This window comes from Anas platyrhynchos, chromosome 2, assembly GCF_047663525.1.
Source record: "Anas platyrhynchos isolate ZD024472 breed Pekin duck chromosome 2, IASCAAS_PekinDuck_T2T, whole genome shotgun sequence".
NCBI lineage: Eukaryota > Metazoa > Chordata > Aves > Anseriformes > Anatidae > Anas > Anas platyrhynchos.
Genome location: NC_092588.1, coordinates 140,741,194 through 140,761,924, shown reverse-complemented (window position 1 = coordinate 140,761,924; position 20,731 = coordinate 140,741,194). Strand labels below are relative to the sequence as shown.

The 20,731-nt window shown below is 39.2% G+C and overlaps 1 protein-coding gene across 2 annotated transcripts in view; it reads left to right on the top strand.

Annotated features, from left to right (window-relative positions):
• The window catches only part of PIP4K2A (phosphatidylinositol-5-phosphate 4-kinase type 2 alpha), a 107,752-nt gene extending 92,188 nt beyond the window's left edge, over positions 1 to 15,564 (top strand). For both annotated transcript variants that reach the window (XM_027450634.3, XM_027450633.3), the window contains 4 exons: positions 6,815 to 6,928; positions 10,258 to 10,501; positions 11,270 to 11,373; positions 13,210 to 15,564. In XM_027450634.3, coding sequence (XP_027306435.1) covers positions 6,815 to 6,928; positions 10,258 to 10,501; positions 11,270 to 11,373; positions 13,210 to 13,290 — 543 coding nt within the window. In that variant the 3' untranslated portion in view covers positions 13,291 to 15,564. The remainder of the gene's footprint in view (positions 1 to 6,814; positions 6,929 to 10,257; positions 10,502 to 11,269; positions 11,374 to 13,209) is intronic.
• The last annotated feature ends 5,167 nt before the right edge of the window (positions 15,565 to 20,731 follow it).

Genomic DNA, 20,731 nt, shown 5'->3' with positions numbered 1-20,731 from the left:
CTCTTCACATCTGAATAAAAAAAAAAGTAATAAAAGATGGGAAGCTTTTGGTGCTCAAATATAGGGCTAAAAATGTCTGCCAATGCTGTAGTTTTTAATGGGCTCTTAAGTAATTTGAAATACCAGATTCAAGTCATCAAATAGTTTTCAGGATATTGAGCATAGTATTTTGGCTTCCTTTACAGTTGTGAAACCCAGAACACAGAAAAACAGATCTTTCAGTGATTTTCTAACACAGATAGCAAATTTTAAATAAATTACTTTGAAAAGGCTAACATTTTGATGTTCTTGAATCTTTTTCCTATCAAGCTACACTTTGTTATTTAGTTAACAAATAAGAGGCAGTCAATTATGCAGAAAACTTAATGGACCATAAAATAAGAAATCAGAAAAAAAAAGTATTTCTCTATTTTAGTTTTGTAGTGTAAAATAGGTATTACAATTCAAACATCTTAATCAGTGTTTAGGAAGAAAAGCTGACTGGAATGACTCTGAGAATGTTACTTTCTGTCCTGTTCTCAGTTTATCTTCTTTTTGACTGTTTTCAACTGTTTAATATCCCAACATATTGACGATAAACTCCGAAACTGTCATTTCAATATTTTATGATAATCAGTGTGGAGACAAGCTCCATCCCCAAGATTTCACCTTAACACACAATTCCTCTCATTTGCATTATAAGTGATATTTTTAATAATAAAGGCATCACTTTCTTGGCAACAAGTATCATAACATGCACTTACAGATGTCTTGAATTTAAAAAGAACAGTATGCTTCAACAGTTGTCAAGTTCTGACAGCTGCTCCTTTATTTTTTTAGTCTTTAGTTGTCTCTCTCTCTTTTTTTTTTTCTTTTTTTTTTTTTTTGAGTAGTGGGCATTTTCTATTCATTCCTTGGACAATTTTGCCCTCTTAAGTGAAACAAGGATAATGCAGAACTCCCCTGGTGGTCTGTCCATAATTATGCTGTACTTTCAGTATGACATCAAATTAGCAGTTACAGCTGAGTATACTTGTACTTACAAAGAACTTTAGGATGTAGCTAGTGAGCGAACAACTCAGGAGGAAATTCGAATAAGAAAAATAAAACCTAGCTGATGTGAAGCCTACCCTATTTCATCTTGCTTTGTGAATGTCATAGACTGATAACTGTATGTCTTTAAATTCATGTAAAATCGGTTGCATTGCCAACTCTGTGGTGTTTTTTCATAACACATAAATGCATAAAAATGACAGAAAATATATCTGAACAAAGAATTTTCTAATTAAGTTCATTTTTGGAAAAAATGCTATCACTAACAGCTACTGTATTACATTTTATTTAAATTGTACGCAAAATACATAGTTTTGATAATTAGTTTGGAAGATGCTGCTAGATATAACAAGACACTTCTTAACTTTTTATTTTAGACATTACAACAACTTGTACTTAGCTTAACTGATTTCTGAGAGGACAGTTTTTCTTTTAGGATCTTGGCACAGGAGCATAGCACCAAGTTTACTTGTTTACAAGCTTACCTTTTTTCTTCTGATGTCGATAGGTAAAACTTGATTGAAGGTAGATCATCCTCAGAACTGAGCTTTTTTTTTTCCTGCTAATTTAAAATTGTTAATGCCAGAACAGCATTTTTTACTTATTTCTTGTAATGATTTCAATCTGCTTCATATGGCAATATCACACAACAGGCATGAAGCATATCTTCCCTTTCTCTATGGGATCAATCTCAAGCGGGCATATACAGAATTTATAACTTCACACTGCAATGCACTGCAAAAATTACATTGAACATTCAGAGTTCAGATTCCTTTTTCAGTGTTCAGCCTTCACATGAAACTAACCCTTGCTGTTTTTCAAAACAAGTTGTTATTTTTCCTTTGTTAGGTTGGTTTTGGGGTTTTGTTTATTTACTTGTTTAAAAGTCTGTTTTCCATATATTAAAAAAATAAAAATAAAACGACATCTTTGTCTTGCATTATATGTTGCATGTTTGTTTTGCAGTAGGAAAACATTAACTTTAGGGATAATTGTGCATGCATTTCCCTGAGCATTTAAAAGCTGTATAGCTACTATTCTGGTACATGCTTGAATTCCTAATCCAACTTCTTTCACAGTCTTTTGTCCTACAAAAACCTCTCTGGTAGCTTTTAAAACTATTCCAGTGTTCCCTCTCAATTCCCATTTTCGGGGTTACATCTCTGATTCCTTTGCCATTTACACTCCCATGATACCAAATGCTGCAGACTTCCATAAGGGAGGCTCCAGTTATTCTTCCTTGTTGTGGATCTGGTGACCTCAGACTTTTGTCTCAGTTCAAAACTACCTGTGCCAAATTACTGCAAACTATATGTAGCATAATATCCTTTTTTAAATGCTGTGTATGCTGGTAAGCACCGTAAATTTGAAGTTAATCTAACTTACTTAATATAAAATACTATTTTTTTAAGTTCATGGGAGCTATTCGCTGTGAAAAGAAGCCTAGGGTGTGGAACATCGCTCCTGGCAGATGTTTTATACCACTTCCAAAAGTTATAAACTGTTTGCCAGTTACTAGCTGTGTGAGTAACTTAGCTGGTGACTAGTTCCAAACAAACAAACAAGATTACCATGCAGCATTTCTCCTACAATCTCATCTTTGCTTTTGCTAGGTGAGAAATTGCTGCCAGGTTGTGAAATTAGTGAGTCTTTTCTCCTTCTCCACTCAAAGACTTACTCTCAAACTTAGCTGTCCTACAGGTATTTTGGCAAACTTTTTCCAAAATACCAGCATTAATACTAGCCAGGATCATTATCCTAGGTCATGATGTACAAAAATCCCTTTGGAAAAAAAAAATCTTCATTTTAATATTAGTATTATAATGTAATAATTTAATATTAATATTTAATATGCTGAATTGAGACCTATAAGAAATCTGCAAAAATTAGATCCTTGTTCACACCAAAATTAAACCTTACCTCTGGTTCTTACCTTTCAATATTTTTTTTACAAAAACATTAAGTCAGTGAACTGTTTCACAGTAATTTTAGTTTTTTATCTGGCTTTACATATTCTGTCTTCTTAGTCAAAGAAACCTTTATTGCTTTTCAGCCTTTTGAAAGACAGTAAAACCTTCCTGTCATTAAAATTGTCTGTGACCCTGACAAACTTTAGAATGCCAACCTGAAGTGTATTGGTAGCATGCTTTTTTAGTAAATACTTCATATTTGTAAAATTTGTGTTTGTCTATGTATGCCTTCCTTGCATCTTTAAGTAGGGGATTAAAAATGATGGAGGTGGTTCAGAAAGAAAATCTATTATTAATTTAGTGGAAGTAGTTAGATGTTCATCTCCTGTGCAGCTCTTAAAATATTTAGTTCTTTAATGATAGTAATATGTTCATTATAATGAATTACATTCTGGGAGAATCTTTTTCCAACAAGGATTTTGCTTCATTGGAAATAGTTGAGACTTCATTAAAAATTGATCATATCAATTATTTCATTAAAGCAAAGTCTCAATTTTTTCATTCAGATAGTGTTTCAAACTGCTACAATGTGGTTTTCTTTGTATTTATTCAAGTGCATAAGAGGAAAATGTCCGTGTTCGAATTTTTCAATATGAGTACATACATTAAGAATTTTAAATAACTACTAGAGCCCCTCCTAGTTGCATATTTCATGGGCTTTAATTCCTAAATTCACAAATTAACTTTAAGCCATTAATTTCAGTATAAGTGCTACTAGAATTGCTACTTGTGCTGGCTGTCATGAGTACTATTTGGTATTGCAACAGTACCCTAGGGCTATTAAGGTTTAAGTAAATGTGGAGTTACATAGCCTAGCACAGGAAAAAAAAAAAAAAAAAAAGAAAGAAAAAGGAAAAAAAAAAGATCTTTGTCTAGTAAAGGAATAGATCAGGCTGGGAGGCATCATACAAGTGACGTGGTGAGAGAGCAACCACTGACTCACAGCTTTTTTAGCTCCAGTTTCTTATATTGTACCTGCTGCTTTTACTTCCTCCCTTTTGTTTCCCTGCGTCAGTTTTGGCTTTTGATTTCTTCTGGTCCGTGTTTGCCAAGTCTTCACTGCTCTGGGCATTTGGGTGAGGAAACATGACCTCAGATAAAAATCCTCAGGGTGATTACTGAGGACGGGGGAGGCTACAAGGCTGGTAAGAGCCCAGCTTTTGGGAGAGCTGATTCACTGCCCTCAATGTCCTTGGGAGCGCCCCTTGCCTTGTGATGACAGGCAAAAGATGCAGCTGTGTCAGATTCATAGCTCAGTTTTAATAAAAATAGCTTATTGGCAAGGTGAGAGTGGCGTGTGGGACCTGCGCTACTGGATCGTAATATCTTCCCAAAATGCTGTTTGCAATTGAGGTTTATTTTTGCTGAAGACAGGCCTGCCCTCAGAGGAAAAGCACGCCTCCCCTCCCACCCCAGCAGGGTCTCATCAGCTGCTCGGCGTTGTGCAGGAAGTCTGCGGCAGGGCCTGGCGCTGAACCTACATGTCAGTGTCTAAACCACAGGCACATCCTTCCTCCTTGCCTCCCCCAGTTTTAAACAGCATTAATAGGGTGTGTTTTTTGTTCAGAATCGATGGGCTTGTTTCACTTTAACCTCTGCCTCGTGGGATATACTAGGTGCGAAGATAATCTAAGATAAGGACGTTTCAGTGATTTTGGTGCTAAAAGGGAAGGGAGCTTGGTTTCCTGCATTCTTTTCATTATTGTTCCAGCCTAAATTAATTCATCCAAATCTCCTCTCCATTCTTGAGCATCCCACGCGCTGGATTCCATCCCCTGGCCTTGGCAGCATCCCTGGATCCCCAGCCCCGCCTCTGCAGAGTTAGCCCTCGTCCGTGGGGCAGTTTGCTCAATCGCGTATGATAATCCCTGCAGCTGCCAGTCCAGAATGCTTATCTGATATTTCCCCTACTCTTCTTTGTCCTAAACTATTTAATGTGGAGGCCAGAAGGAAAATCAGTTCCCACCGTGCTGTCACAGAGCAGTAAACAACTCGCTGCTTGCTTTAAGGAGCACCTAACGGTGCCTGCGAGCGAAGCAGCCGCGCACTTCAGAGCGACTCGTGCAGGGAAGCCGTGTGGGCTGGACACGCGGCTGTGCTTCCATCTCAGCTGCCTGAGGCGGGGTTTTCCTCTCCTTTTTCAGCTAAAATAGACGGAGTCTCTGGAGCAACACTAGAGGGTATTCTAATACATCATAAAATTCTAGACGCAACACAGTAACATGTCAGGGCAGTGAGGCACGGACCTTAGTTTTTTGCAAAGTTCATAGGTGCTGAGATGCAATGGATTTAACATGGATTCATAACTACTAAAATCTTAGGGAATTGTTTAAATGTTTGGGACAGTTATTGGAAGAGAAGCGTCACTTCTCTAAAACAAATGGAGCATGCTGGGATCTTCAGCAATTCATAAATTCCAGGTCCAAGAAAATAATTTGGGACAATCAGGGAACTGAGCCACTTGTGTGCATAGCCCAACAGCAGAAGGAGCTTTTGCCCATTGGGAAGATGCAGAAAGGCATTGCAGGGTCTGCTCTGATACTGACATTTTAATGCTGTGCAATCCAAGACATATGTTTGGGAGAAAAGTAACTTCGTGATGCTTTTCCTTACTGTGTTGTAGAAAGAAAATAAACCTATAAAAAAAAAAAAAAAGTTCTATGTTAAAGTTAGAAGCAATGTCTTACTGATGAAACTCCTGGAGGCCATTCCAGCAGGATGCTGTTAGCTGCCTTCCATTCCCATTGGCTTTCCATATGAAGACTCAGGTGTTCTGCAGTATTTCCTGCATAAACAAACCCTTTTCTTCTCTTACGTTTATTAAAGGTGAGGGCAGGGAGAAAGGCTGATGGTCAGTCTTAATGGGCAAATTTTTTCAAGGCTCTGATTGAAGAAGTTTCTATTACTTCCAGGTTGCTTGACCAAATAGCCCAGAGAAACTGAGTTTTTGCTTGTTTTGTTGGTTTTCTGTTTCTTTTGTGAGCCTTCAGTCTTTGCCCTCTGAAAACAGAGCCCATTTGAGGGTCTTAGTGCTAAAACCAGTGGTTACTTTATCTGCAGTGCTCATGTGAGAGTTTCTGGCTTTCCTTAATGCTGTTGCAAATTGCTTCATGGGAGAGTTAAAGATGAAGATATTCAACTAATGCTCCCATCACAAGAATATTTAATTACAGATTTAAAAGGCAGCGGTCTTCTCTGACATTCACCACTTCTAAGCAGCATTACATAATTCATGTTCACTTGATACTTTATAAACAGTTATTTGGTATTAGGCACTTACAGACGTTGAGGTGGCTACATAAAATGTAATCCAATCTGGCTAAATCTATAAGATCTGGTGCAGAAGTGCTTTGTTACGAGGTACAGATTGTGTTTCAACTTCACTTATTGTCAGTCACTTTGACAAATGACATCTTGGAAGAAGCATGGACTTGAAGGTTAGATGCAAATGAAGTGCTGAGTTTGGTATTTTGTCTCACTAAAATTTACATCATTCCCAGTAAATATACACCTTCTAGGCTATTCACAGTGTGGATAAACTAAGGAAATGGGTTTCTGTTTGCAGTTATGAACAGCTGCATGCAGTGGAGGTGTGTTTGCTTCAACTGCAGAAGCAGTGGTGGGGCTTTCAGCTGTGACAGCTCGCTAATGCCCTCTTTTGGGCCTTGGAGAGCCTTCTGCATTTTGGAAGGCTTGAAGGTTTAGCTCTGGTGGGGTTGGGGAAGGTTTTACTCTGTACCCATGCTGAACCAGCAACTTCAATGTGCTTCTGTTTGTGTTCTGGCTCTTACAGTAGTTTTTGTTTATTTTAGGCCAAAGAGTTGCCGACGTTCAAAGACAATGATTTTATTAATGATGGCCAAAAGATTCACATTGATGAAAATAACAAAAAGATGTTCCTTGAGAAGCTCAAAAAGGACGTTGAGGTAAGAGTGCACCTGTTCAGTTACATGTAGTAAAAATATGTGCCAAATTACAGCTAGCCCAGGAAACCATACCTGTAATTCATAAATGAAAGCTCTTGTTTGCAGGACTGTAAGCACTGACTGTTTTAAATGAAGCATAATTTAAACTTTCAGGAGTTGATCACTACTTTTGCTGATGTGATAAATGGCTTGATGGCATAGCTGATGGCCATACTTTGTCCCTGCCTTGATGATGTGATGTTAAACTGATGGTACTACTTGGTACGTAAGTGCTTTACAAGCACAGTACCTCCAAATGCCCCTGGTGAGTATTGCTGGTTGTATTTTACAGGTGGAGGTACACCAAGCCTACCTGACTTCAGCTGGAGCCATAAATGGACTGTAGCCCATGTTGCTTCCCCTGCTTACAGTTGTTCATGCTCTATTTGCTTCATATTAGTAATGCAGTTTTAAATCTTCTTTTGCATCACCAGAACAGAGTGCCTCAGAAGCTTGTGTGCAGCAGGTGGACTCATTATCACAGCGCAGTCATATCGTAAATTTGTAATTGGCTGAATGTAGTCAATAGTTAATAGAAAGTGTTACTACATGAGTTTAATGTAATACTTATTATACCTGATTTATCTACTCAGCAAGTAAACTAAATTTTGGGTTGTCTAGTTCATACAACTTGGCTTCAGTTTCCATAATTCAAAGTATTATCACTAAGCAGTGATAATAAGCAGGGACTGCAGTGTTTTGCAGTCCCTATACTCAAAGCCTAAAATCTGTTTGCCTTGTTGGAAGAGACCTGATAGCAAAATGTTTCAGTGACTTAATAATGCTTTCAGCTATTTTTATCAGAATGGCTCTGTGAATTGACTGGTCTAGTTCTTCAGAGCTGTGTCCTGTTGTTGTTCAAAAGCTCAATAGCTGAACACAATACTGGAACTTTAGAATTCGCAATCATTTGCTTTTGAAGAAATCTAATTTCCCATTATCATAAAGATGAGAAATGTATGATGATGATAATTATGAAAATGTAAGTATTTTGTAAAATATCAATATGTGCTTATATTATATTTGGAGCATTGTGCTAGAAAACTGCTCTGTCAATGTCACAGCTCTAGAGATAGGTATATTTGAGCTAAATTTTTGTGACCTTTTACCGTACTGCAGTTGCTGACTAAAGCTTTTACATTAAGTAGGTTGCAGACAACATCTTAAACATGTGCAAGGAATAGAGAAGATACTTAATTGTTGCAGAATGTGGACTGTGTGTGCTATCTTCTACATCATTTACTGGATTGCAAATACAATGGCAGATTCCAGATAATGTCTTGAGAGGCTGTGTTTTATGGTTTTGAAATTTATACAGAGCATCGTTAAACATACATGTAGACCACTAGTGTGAAGTGATCTGACACCTGATTTTAACAACAGCACCCTATTCCTCAGCTTTGTTTTGCTTTACTGGTCCTTCTGCCCTTGCTAGAAGACTAGTAGCATGCAGTTTGCATCCAATGTTAGACACTCAGATTTTACTACAATGAAAAGAAATGCACAGCACTTGGCATACGAGTATCTTATGAGGCAGTATTCACAGTTAAACATGTTATGGAGTAGTGTTCTAAAGTATATGACTTGGTATCCATTCTTTTTTGTCATTAAACATTTTTTCTTGTGCTGTATTTTTCTCACAATCGATTCTTACATCTCTTTGTCGTGTTCAAACAGGCACATTGCTGCTGTTTTGATGGCCTCTTCTCTGTGACTTTTCTCGGTTCGTTTCTGCTTCATTCTCCTGCTGTCTCATCCCACTGAAACTGTCCTGAGAAAAAGCACATCAGGATATTTTTTCCACTTTAAATCAGATGATCTTTTCTTTGTGCTGATCTTCCTAAATCTTTTTGCTGTCATCAGCAGCACACTTTTTTTTTCCCCAAGACCCATTTTCTTCTAATTTGCAGTTCACTCTTCTTCCCAAGGGTCTGTTCTCTTTCATGCTATTTTTTATGGTTATTGGTAGATTTTTCTCCTCTCTCTCGATATTTATCAAGTACCTAATGATGTGCCTGGAGTCTTTCCACTCCTCCACTTTCCACTCCATCGCCTTTGGCCAATCTCATCTGTTCTTCTTGTATATCATTGTATATCATCTCTACCAGCCCAGATCTCTTTGAGTCTTGTGAACAATCTTCTGCGTTATTATATTGAAATGGTTAGAAACCAATTTCTTCTTTCTTCTTAAAACCTCTTCTCAATCTCACTCTTCATAAGGTATTTCCAGCACTTGAATTCAGAGTCATGTTGTTATCTCTGATTCCTCTCTCTTCTCAGAATAAGGATTTTGACGACTATTTCTTATTTCCCTGTGTTTTTATACTCATTTATCCCTGCTGCTATTCCAAAATCTGCCTTAAATCCCTTCTCCTCTGGTCTGCTCTAACTTCTGTTTTGTAGCCCTTTAGAGCTTCTAAAAGCTGAAACAATTTGTATTTTCAGGCTCTCTTTGTGCATATCGTAAGCAGAGGCTCCACGGGTCATCCTATGGCAAGTTCAAAATCCCAGGATCGCTTTGAAGCTGCAGCACAGCGCTGCCCTGCCTGCCCCTCACCCTTGAACTGTTTATCCCTTCTTCTTGCTTTTATACATTTCTTATTTCCATCTCCCTCTCTTAACTTTCTGCCTTTTTCTGTTCCAGTCAATTGAAATAACAATTTGTCTATATGGCCAACTGTGTTCATTTTCCAGTTTTCTTCAAACTCCCATCTTTAGCCTCTATTCAAAAATACCCTTTTATTCACATTTTGCTTATGTGGCTTACACTGGGAACCTTTCACTCTGAAGGGAATACAGCACCACTCCATTTCTTCTTCATGTAAACCTTCACTACATTTCCGCTGCAGGAATATTTAAACATTTTGGCTTGATTCTTTAACAAGGCTGAACAGGGCGTGAGGAGGCAAACGTAGCACCAGCTTGAGCAGCCCACGAGCCTGATGCACGGAGGTGTGGCACTGAGTGGTTAGCAGAGTAGCCCTAATTAAAACACCAGACTGGAGTGACAGACACTGGTCTTCACACAAAAAGTTACTTTTCCCTGAGGATTTTGGGAGAGTGTCCTACAGCTTTTCTCAGTATAAGTTGCAACTGACCTCTGTGCTGTTAGTATATCTTAATAAATTCAAGTACCTTTTTACCAGCTTTATCACTTAATCCTCCATTTTGCTTCTCTCAGAAGCACTGACGTCCTTGACTGATGGCATCATCGTGTAACTTATTGTATTTGAAAGTTGATCTTAACGTTTTTCTGTGATATTGATAAATTGCTTATTATCACTTCCTAGTTCCTTGCTCAGCTAAAACTCATGGACTACAGCTTGCTGGTTGGAATTCATGATGTTGAAAGAGCTGAACAGGAAGAAGTAGAGTGTGAAGAGAACGATGGAGAAGACGAAGGTGAAAGTGATGGGACCCACCCTATTGGAACTCCTCCTGACAGCCCAGGAAATACGCTGAACAGCTCGCTGCCTTTGGCTCCAGGGGAATTTGATCCAGCTATTGATGTTTATGGAATAAAATCCCATGAAAGTAAGCAGTAATAAATATTTGCATGTTCAGATGTTTTGATTCTTGCACCAGAATCCTAGCACCTCACAACTACACAAAGGCAAAGTAACATTGCATGATATAAATTCACTCTGCAGGAGAGGAAATTGGTAGCTGTTTGGTGTAAGCAAACACCAAACTTTTTCATCAAGCTATTTGGAGAAAGCAGAAGACATCTGTAATGCTCAGCTCTGGTACTGAACATATTTCTTAGATATTGTGATGTGTGAGGGTGCAGTCATGTAGTTCACCTACTGCACAATCAACCCATATACTTGCTTACCTGTTCAGACACTGTAGTTCTCAGCAGCTGTTCAAGACAGGAAAATTGTTTATTTTTGTCATCAGCATTTGATAAATGCATGTTCTTATTTATAAATAAAGTATATGTGTTCTTCTTGACTCAGAAGCACTACCTTTCATTTAAAAAAAAAAAAAACTTAGTTTTTCCCTACTTGTTTGCATAACCACAAAGGAACTTGAAATCCACATTAAGTGAGCAATAATTTGTATTCTGTATGCTGATGTTTTATTTTACGCTCATTCAAGGGGTTTTGAATCATATACGAGTGCAGTTAAAGTCTCAGTTAAGAACATCTTGAGCCTGTGGTCTTTATAGAACTGTGATTCTGACTGACATTAACCTGCCTGAGCTGCTGACTGATCTTTAAGTCTCCTTTGTTAGAAGGAGGGCTCATGACTAAGATGTCTCAAAAGTCATTCTTACTGTCATGTACTTGCCCTTTGCAGATGCACCTAGGAAGGAAATATACTTTATGGCCATTATTGACATTCTTACTCATTATGATGCAAAAAAGAAAGCTGCCCATGCTGCAAAAACGGTAAAGCATGGGGTAAGTATCTGTTACTGTTTTTTTTTCTCTGATACCATTTATAGTTCTGCATTTTTGTTGTTTAGTACAGTAATATAGCACAGTCCAGGAGATCTGTGGAAAGGGGAAATTGTTTTTTCCTGGTTTCATAAGTAATACAAAAGTACAGATTACTTTTTTATAGTAAAGCTACACATTACATACTATACGTAAAACTCCCTTTTCAGCTGTACACATTTTTCTTACCCATAAAGAAGACTAATGAGATGCTGCCTATTTAGGGCTTTGTACTATGTTTGTGTGATGCACCTTATTCTTGCAAACAAAGCTGTTCACCAGGCACTTGTTCCAGTATGAAACTCTGTGAAAGCTGTTGTGAATCTTACTCCAGATGCAGGGCCCTAGTGATGGTTTCATTATTGGGTATAGCCTGTTGAAAGTTAATTCCTCAGCATATAATGCGGCTCACTTTACAAGGTTTCATTAAAAAAATACATTTTAAAAAGTCCGCTTTGCAAAATTAAGTATGAAATGTACATACCAAATACCTGGATACTATTCAGTGAAGGCTTCTGTTTGACTACCATTAATTTATTTTTGACTGAAATTGCTGTCCAGCAGCAGACACCAAAGAACCATGGTGAAGCAGCCCAGTCTTGCAGAATTCAGATTGGTATCTTCCATTATCACCATATAGTGATTTAAGGTTCAAATTTCATAAACTCTTTTAAAAGAGCTTAATCATCTGTGAGGCTAAAACCCCTCCTCTGTCTAAGTATCCAAGGATCAGGGCACTGTGGGGGGGTTTAACCAAAGAGTTCAGAGCTTTTTAGTTTCCAACAGAAAGTGATTTAGAACGCTTAGCAATAAGCCCTGGACAGGCTTGCAGAAGGTGTTTTTTGTCTCTCCAAAACAACATGCTCATTAATCTCTGTGCTCTCAAAGCAGCTGAAAGTTGATGCAGACCATTATCTGGCAATTACTAATGAACGTTGAAAGCAGCAGACTTAAAAAATCATGCTTCTGGCTTAAGTAGGGGGTAAAGTTATATTGCAAATAGCAGCTATGATTGTGGAAGTTGACTGTGATTAGAACTTACTACAGAACATTACTTTCGTGTAAACATTTTGTTTCTTTCACTGTCTACATCCTCAACCACCTGACACTGAAGTATGTTCAGTAATTGCATGCACACATTTTTTCCCTTTTGTAAAATGAGGAAATATAAATATAAATGAGTAATATAAATATAAATGACTAATTCTCTGAAAATGTCCAATAAAAAATATGAATGAAATTATGACCTCATTGAAGTAGCAATTGTACAGCTTCTTCAGGGAGTGCAGGTTTAGATGAATATTTGTTGAAAAAATGTTACTCATTGTTACCATGTGTTCCAAAGCAGGTTAATTAGTGTTCAGATAGCAAAACACATTAAGCAAGTAGTGACACACCAGATCCGACTACAGTAACTCAGTCTGCTCAACATGAAGACACCGCTGCTCAAGAGACCAGAATCTGTGGGTAGCGTGGCTAAGTGAGTGCAGTAGAAATTATACAGGAGACTGAAGTACTGTGAGAGTAAAGAGGAGCAAAAAATGCTATTCAGAAATGGAAGGTGGATATTGCAGGGTTGTGGTGGTGAGCACCAACCACCATACAAGCGTCCCTGTTCTGGCATGGAGCCTGGAGAGGCATCCTGAACATTTTGCTTGTGGAAGCTATTAGATTTTGTGTATAGTACCTCGTTCTGGGACTGCAAGTGAAATGCATTAAGTAACGCTGTCTATGACAAGGCATTGAATAAAATATTTTTTTTCTTCCTTCTTTCCTCTTCCCTCCCAATTCTCCGCATAGGCTGGTGCAGAAATTTCAACCGTTAATCCTGAACAGTATTCAAAGCGCTTCTTGGACTTTATTGCCAACATCTTGACGTAACCTCTCATGTTACATGGGACAGACACAAGACCTGGGGACAACAGCAGTGGCTACAAGTGTACGGAAAAAAAGGAACTCAGAGAAGCGCTCATCTTGCAGAAAGCAACCCCTTTGTTTACATCTGCTGGCAAAGATGACTGAAGTGGGGTGGAATACTCGCTTTAACAGCTGCCTGATATTCCCAGCATAGTTCTAGCTATTTCTGACTCTTTTGTGTGTGCAAAAAAAAAATAATAATAATTAAATTAAATAAATAGAACAGCTTACTCAGAGTGCACTGTGACAGTCATACTCTGATGCTACCAGCTGAAACGGAATAAATGAGCAAAGAGGTGTGGGGTGGGGGTGGGGAAGAGTAAATGCATGTTAAATCTACAATATTGATATCAAATTGTAAACTGTGGATCAGTTTATTTTTTGAACTAAAAGATACATGACAGTATTCATGATGATGATGATAATAATAAAAACCTTACTGCGAATGTTACACTTATACCATGCACACTGGCACTCCTTAAAAAAACAGCTGCAACAGTAAGCCCTTGGTGCCGGAGGCTTTTCCCATCAGGTTCACTGCAGTTGGTTTTTTTCTTTTTTTTTTTTTTTTTTTTTTTCCCCTCTGTCTCCTATGTTTTTCCTTTTTTTTTCAGCACATTGCATCAGGAAGTTCAGGCTTTCAGACACCTGAGAGCTGATGTCTCTTATCTTACGAAGAGCTAACATGTAATTCATGCTGTGTGTACATTTTTGCTACAGTAAACTTATGTTAAGGGAAAAACCTTGCTTCTTTTACTTTGTTACCTGAAGTTTTCATTTGTTTTTTATTCTTGCAATATAGGAACTAATAATGTTACAAGTGGAAAAAAGCTTATTTGAAGACGCGCATAGTTTTGGGCAATAGTAGCTACATCTTTCACCCACGAGAGATGTGCATACTGATAGAAACTCCATTCTCTTGTAATTTAATGGGAATTTGAAGTTTAAATGCTTATGTTGTACTGTTTAAACAGTGGTATTTTATTATAGATTATCCCTCTAAAAATTAACCCTGAATTTTACTGTTTACATTATTAGGAAGGCAGGGATATTTCTGAATTTCAGACTTGTGTACAATATATGATTTTTGAGTTTACATGTAAAGTTATTTTGCAGTACAAATGAAGTAATGTTTGTCATCTTCCAAGGTGTAACGTGCAGTAGTGTACTAAAGTGAATGTTTCGCTCACCTCCGTGAAAGACTCTTTTACAATAAAAAGAGAAAGGTTATTGCAGAGGGATTCTTCCCAAGGTCGTCTTTCGTCAACAAAATGGCCTGTCCTACCATCTACTCAAATCTGATTGTATAGTACGTTGCCTAAAACTGTGCTGATCATGTTTAACTTGTTTAAAATTTTTAAAACACGACATTGTATTTCTTCTCTTCTTGTATTTTTCCCTGACAGACTCCATGCTTGAAAGACAAATTTACATATGCTTAAAGTTTATCTACTTATACACTGTGCTAAAGCTGTGCCTTTGAAATTTCTTTATTGAAATTGTTAGATTTTATAGGCAATTTAAAAGAAGTCAAACCCTCCCCGTCATCATTTCTAACTCAGATCAGGAGTGCCAGCATGCCTTCTCCACAACTAATGTCAGTGCTGTTAAGCCTGCAACTGTGCATAATGTATGTAGTGTTTTACTTCCGAGGAGCCTATACAATAGCAACCCATTACACTCTCTTCAGTGGCCAAAGGCAATACTATCCCTGTTGCTGTGTACTAATTTTATTCTCCTTTCCCCTACCTTTCCTTCAGGATTATTTTTTGTTTTGTTTTGTTACATTTGACTTAGTGATGTCTGCAGCACTGTAATGTATGTGTATACTTTTGTATTGTATGTATTTAAATAAGTTGGTACTGTGGCTTGGTATTTTTTTTTTTGTTCTCTCCCTGTACACCCCGGTTGTCTCCATTTATCACCCATGTTTCATTTCCTGAAGTATGCTGCGGCTTCTTAAAGTGTGAGGCCACAGCAAGACCCTGAACTAAAAATGAGGTACACGTACTTTGAGTAAATATTTAATTGCGGCCAATTAGTGTACATTTTTAGACAATTTTAGAAATTTACAACAAAGCATTCTTTTTGTCTGTGTAGCAGTTTTGTCACTCATTATTGTTGATAAACTGTTTATTTGGACAGGGCAAAGAAGACTCATTATTGTATGTTAGTGCTTAGATTACACTCCAAACATGAGCAAGGCTTTATAAAATAAAGCACTCTGATGACTCACTAGGTAAATCTTCTGTTCTTGTGTTTCAACTACGTTTCTGATCACTTACAGATGAACTTGGGATGTTAAAATGAGCATGTAGACTATATCATAAAGAAAGCGTAAGAAGACACTTTAAACTTTTGCATTAGATTTTACCTTGCTCCTTCCGTGCTTATTTAAGTGGCTTGAAATGTTTAGCCTTTGCTTTTTTGTGTTTAGACTGTGCTCCAAGAACAAATACAGAAGTTTGGGAGTGATGATGTGATGGATTAAATCCTAATATTGCTACAGAAAAGGGAAGATGGCCCACAATAGTTAATTGATATAAACATTGGCAGAACTTTGTTAATGTGTGTAAGATCTTAAGCTAAACAAATTATTTAAAAAATACTTGGGAAAAAGCCCGGGTAATTCAGAGGGAGGAAGGAGGGCTTTCTGTCCGGGCATTTCAGGGCTTTGCTTGTCAGGGCTTCTGGCACATGACGCAGCCTTCACTGCACAGCCCAGGTAAATGGCAGAAAAGTGTCTTTTTTCTTTATCCTGACTCCTAATTCTCTTAATGCATTTCTCATTTTTTACTTCTTTTTGTTTTATGGCACAGACATAGCAAGGCAGTATTTTCAGAAATACTTTTACCCATAAAATACACCTGACAGACTTAGTGTTAAAGCCGACATTCCCCACAGGGAAGGCTGTTGAGGAGCTATTCTATTAAAAGCAGGTGATAGGGAGGGGAGGGAATCTTCTTAATTACTCATTTAATGATGTCTCCAGCATTAATCTAAGCCTGCACATCACACAGCTGCTCCAGCTGTTTAGGCATCAGTATGACCATGGTGCTCAAGGACTGCTGCTCACGTTACTGGGATGTGCTAGAGGTGGACAGCAAGCTCCCAGGCCAGTTCCCTGTGTTTGTCACCTAAAAACCTGCAGTATCCCCTGACCAGGCTTCCACATTCCTGTGCTGCTTTTATAATGTGGATGTGCATACAGTAAAAGTTTTTAATACACAAACCCAGCACAACGGGCCAAAACGTGCTGGTCATGCTCCAGCAAACCGCTCAGCAGCTAAGTGTTACTGCTTGTTTACAGCACGTTGCGCTCTCCTCTTTTTTTCTAAGACTTATGGACATGCTTAGATTTCACTTTTCTGGACATGCTAAATTTCAGGTGTTTTTTTTGTTGTTGTTTGTTTGTTTGTTATTTGTGGTGTTTTTTTTACAATACATTTACATTTTAAGCTAGTCCATCTTTCAAAGTGATGGTTCTTAGTGAGGAGCTGCTCCTGTTGGTACAGCACAGTCCCCAGCTGACACAGTTGTCTCCGTGTGGTTATAGAGCTCAGATTCACAGGGCTGCAGCTACCTGTGGCCATCCCAACACAGGGGCATCCCCCTCCTGCCTGGCCTGCATCACCAGGGCTGACTGATTGCCATATCTCTTTGGGGAAGTTGCCACAGGGCAGTGTTTGACAGGAATTGCTAGCTCCAGCAAGCAGTTGAAGGCCCTTGTTTTTAGGAAATTCATGTATACAACAATGCAAAGGAAGAGAATAGCTTTTCTGATGAAATGTTTTCTCTCTTTCTCACCTGAAGAAAACCTGAAAGCAGGGATGATATTCAAGGTAACTAGCGAGTTAATGCAGGGACTGCAGCAAAAGTGATGTTTAAATTAAAATTTCATGGAAACATTTTTTCTACATAAAATACAGAATGTAAATGTATAATCTGAACTTCCAGCTTACTCCCTTGTGCTTACCTCTCCTCTCCCAGTGCAGTACAGGTTAGCAAGTACCCGCAGCACAGGGCATCATGTCGTCCTGATGTTCCTGTGCTCCACCATCACTCGGTGTCTGTTCTGTGTGTGCTGTCCCCTGCTTCTTTGTTTCTTTCAAGCTTTCACACTTCTCATGTAATGGGAATAGAAATAAAAACAAAGCAGTTAACTTAGAGAACAAATCCGCTTCACTCCTTCCTTTCCATCTTAATTTCTCTGTGCCAGCTGTTGTTTCAGGAACTCAGCACAGCCTCTACAATGCAGCATGGTATCAAAGAGCAGGCACTGGGCAGTGCAGCAGTGCTGGCTTCAGGCACGTCTGGATGGTAATGGCAGGCTGCTGCACCAGGGATCAGAGATCCAGTGCCATGCTGCAAGGGAAGGTGCATGAACGAGTGATAGAAAGAGCTTGAGAGCCACAGCTTCAAGTGGTGAAGAGGATTCGTGTGAGATTAAGAATCACAATCTAACAGTAGCCTTGTTAAAAGGATTAGAAAATAGGACCTGCAGGGACTTGAAGGAAGAGTTATGGTCTGTCCCAGAGCAGGTCAGCTGTAGATAAACAATGGCAAGAAGTGGTTTAATCTTTACCAGTGAGGGCAGGTCCATGGCATCCCTCTGCTAGCCTTTCCCAGGCCTCACTAGCTATAACATGAGACAGACTTCTTTCTAATATCTTTCCTGACTCTGCATTACTACAATTTAAGCCCATTAATATTTGTTCTATCTACAGTGGGTCCTGAGAACGGTTTATTCTCTCCCTCTTTCAGTCTCTCTTAATACGATCCCGCCTTTATGTACTGAACAATGTAAATATTAGCTTTGGCACATATTAAATTGAATATTTCCTTTCCTTATTTAACAAAATAATCAAAATAGTTTGAGCCAGACAGAATGACCTATTCCATCTTAATGCCCAATTTAAAAAAAAAAAAAAAAGTAAATGGTGCTTCTCAATTGTCAGTCCCATTTTATAAATACATTTACACATTTGTATTTTGAGGTTTTCCTAGTAATCCATGTACAGAACTCAAGTCTCTAAAGGAGCACGCAGATACTGCTTAGCGGTAGCTGTTGCTACAACTGCAATAAAATACCAACCACTTTTTTACCAAAGCAAATGATACCACGATCTTTCTTTTCCTAATGATATTCTCCATTTTCCAAGCTTCTAGTCTCATCTCTGTCAGTGATATGATATGAAATAATTATTTGGTCATAGATGATTAAGATATGAAAAATACTTCTTTGTGAGCTGGCATAAATTTACACTAGCCCAGTGCTCTGACTGTTTTTGGACATTGAAGTTCTTGCCCAGTGTGCTTTGAGTTTATATAAAGGGTTCCTGCTTTTCCCCCAGTCAGCCCAATTAGTTCATACTGGCTTGTTTTATGTAGCTGTGTGTATTCTACTGGCGTAAATGGAGTTTGTGAAACCCTCGTGTTTTGCAGCAGTTTGGCAACCCCATACAGGACGGGGACGTGATTTAACTCATCCCCTGTCTCCATTCCCACTCTTTCCCCTTGCCTCTGTGTGAGTAGCCCAAGGCCAGATCTCTTTACTTTCTTTTCCTTTTTATGCACTTTTAAGTGGATCCATAAAAAAACATTTCATTATAAGAGGATCTCAGACACTTCTGTCCCCAGCCTATTTGGCACACAAAACCCAACACAAGGGCCAGCTGCCGTTACTGCGCTGACAGAAATTAAGTTTGCATTCCCCCAGCTGTGGATGAAAGGCTCGCATTGGACTCTGGCTGGGGGAAAGTCCTGTGCCCCCCGAGATGCACCTGCTTAGCCCAACTGCTTGGGCTCAAGTGGTGCCTGAGGATCCTTCCTGCCCCAGTAGGTGTGACTAATTAGCGCCGGCCTTAATCAGGCACATGGTGCTCAGATGGACTTCACGCTCTGGGCCAGGCCCTGTCTTCCTTTGTACCCTGTAACCACATAACAGCAACAAAATATTCCCTGCCTTGAGGGGTTTCTCTGAGTGTTTCCACTCATCTCAGCTGTCAGCCCTTTCAATAAACCAAACACGTCTGTGGAAGCACTGCTTATTTGGATGGGGTTTTCTTCTGACAGGACAGAAACATCCTTATGCTTTATGTAGCCTGCTGATCTCCCCCCTTCTTGACCCTCCATCAGGCACAGTCCCCACAGCCACGCTTCTTGACCTCACCCGGAGGACTGAGGTGTCTGGCCTACAGCAGATGATGGGTTCCACAGGGACATTTCAGCAAGGTGGAGCTAATCCATAAAGAAACAAGTTTTTCAGATTAGAAGATGGACGTGAAAGGATTGTCAGTCTCTTAAGGTCCAGAGTGAAGCGCCCTATTCCTTCTCAGGCACTGGGGGACCCCTTAACTGGGCTTCTCCTTGGGGAAGGGGCACCAGCCATCTCACCAGGCCTCTAGATGCAACAACCACAACTACAGCGAGGGAGCAGGCCGTGGCTGGTGGCCAGGAAGGGGTGACCTGGCCTTTATGTACCCAAGGCAAGCTCAGGCTTCGAACGTGTGGCTATTCTGGAAGATCAGAATAGAAATGGTTTAAGCACAAAATACTTTCCCTTATGTTCTCATGCCGGTGATCAGGGCTCATTATCCAAACCCCCTCCAAAGGCACAGTGCTTTAAATTACCTCTGAGCAACTGCAAGGTTTATCAGCAAGAACACCAAGACAGCATTTGTTGATTTCTGTCCAACAAAACTCAAAAGGAGGGAAAAAAAGGTACAGAGCTGTTAGCAATCAAATCCCATCGCATACTAAAAATAAAAGAAGCTGTTTGAGCAAGGTGAGAGACAAAGCATGTTCACCCTAGCAAAGATGAGTGTTAAGAGCAAACAGGTGAGAAACATTAAGCAATGAGCCAACCACAGGTGCCCACAAGGTGAAAGCTCAAGAAGCTCTTCAAACAGCCAAGCTTTATTTCTATTATGTGCTTTAAAACCAAAGCTATCAGTTCAAATCCATCCATGCTTTATGGGCAGCCCATGTGAAGAATGAGGATGTCACAGGATGATGGTAACGCAGGGAGTCAGGGAGTCACTGCGCTCTGCAGAAGCTGTGAGCAGGACAGACACCCTGCTGAAAGCCCTCTGAGAGAGAATTAAACTCACTGAGCCTCGTGAGCACCAGGGCATGTGCAACTCCTGCCAGGTACCCACAGACCAACAAAATAAAGACGGGGGCTGTGCTCTAGAATAAAGTCCTACAAGCAGCATCTGAGATGTCAGGGGGGAAAGTAGTTGTCAACAAGGGAAGCCAAGGGACTTAGCCTGATAAGATGTTTCCAAAAAAATGCATTCTCTCATTACACGGAGCAACTAAAGAAGAGGGTCTGCACACTTAGAGGACTTTTCAGCAACTAGAAAATGTAATTTCACAGCCAGGCATAACTGGAGGACTAAAT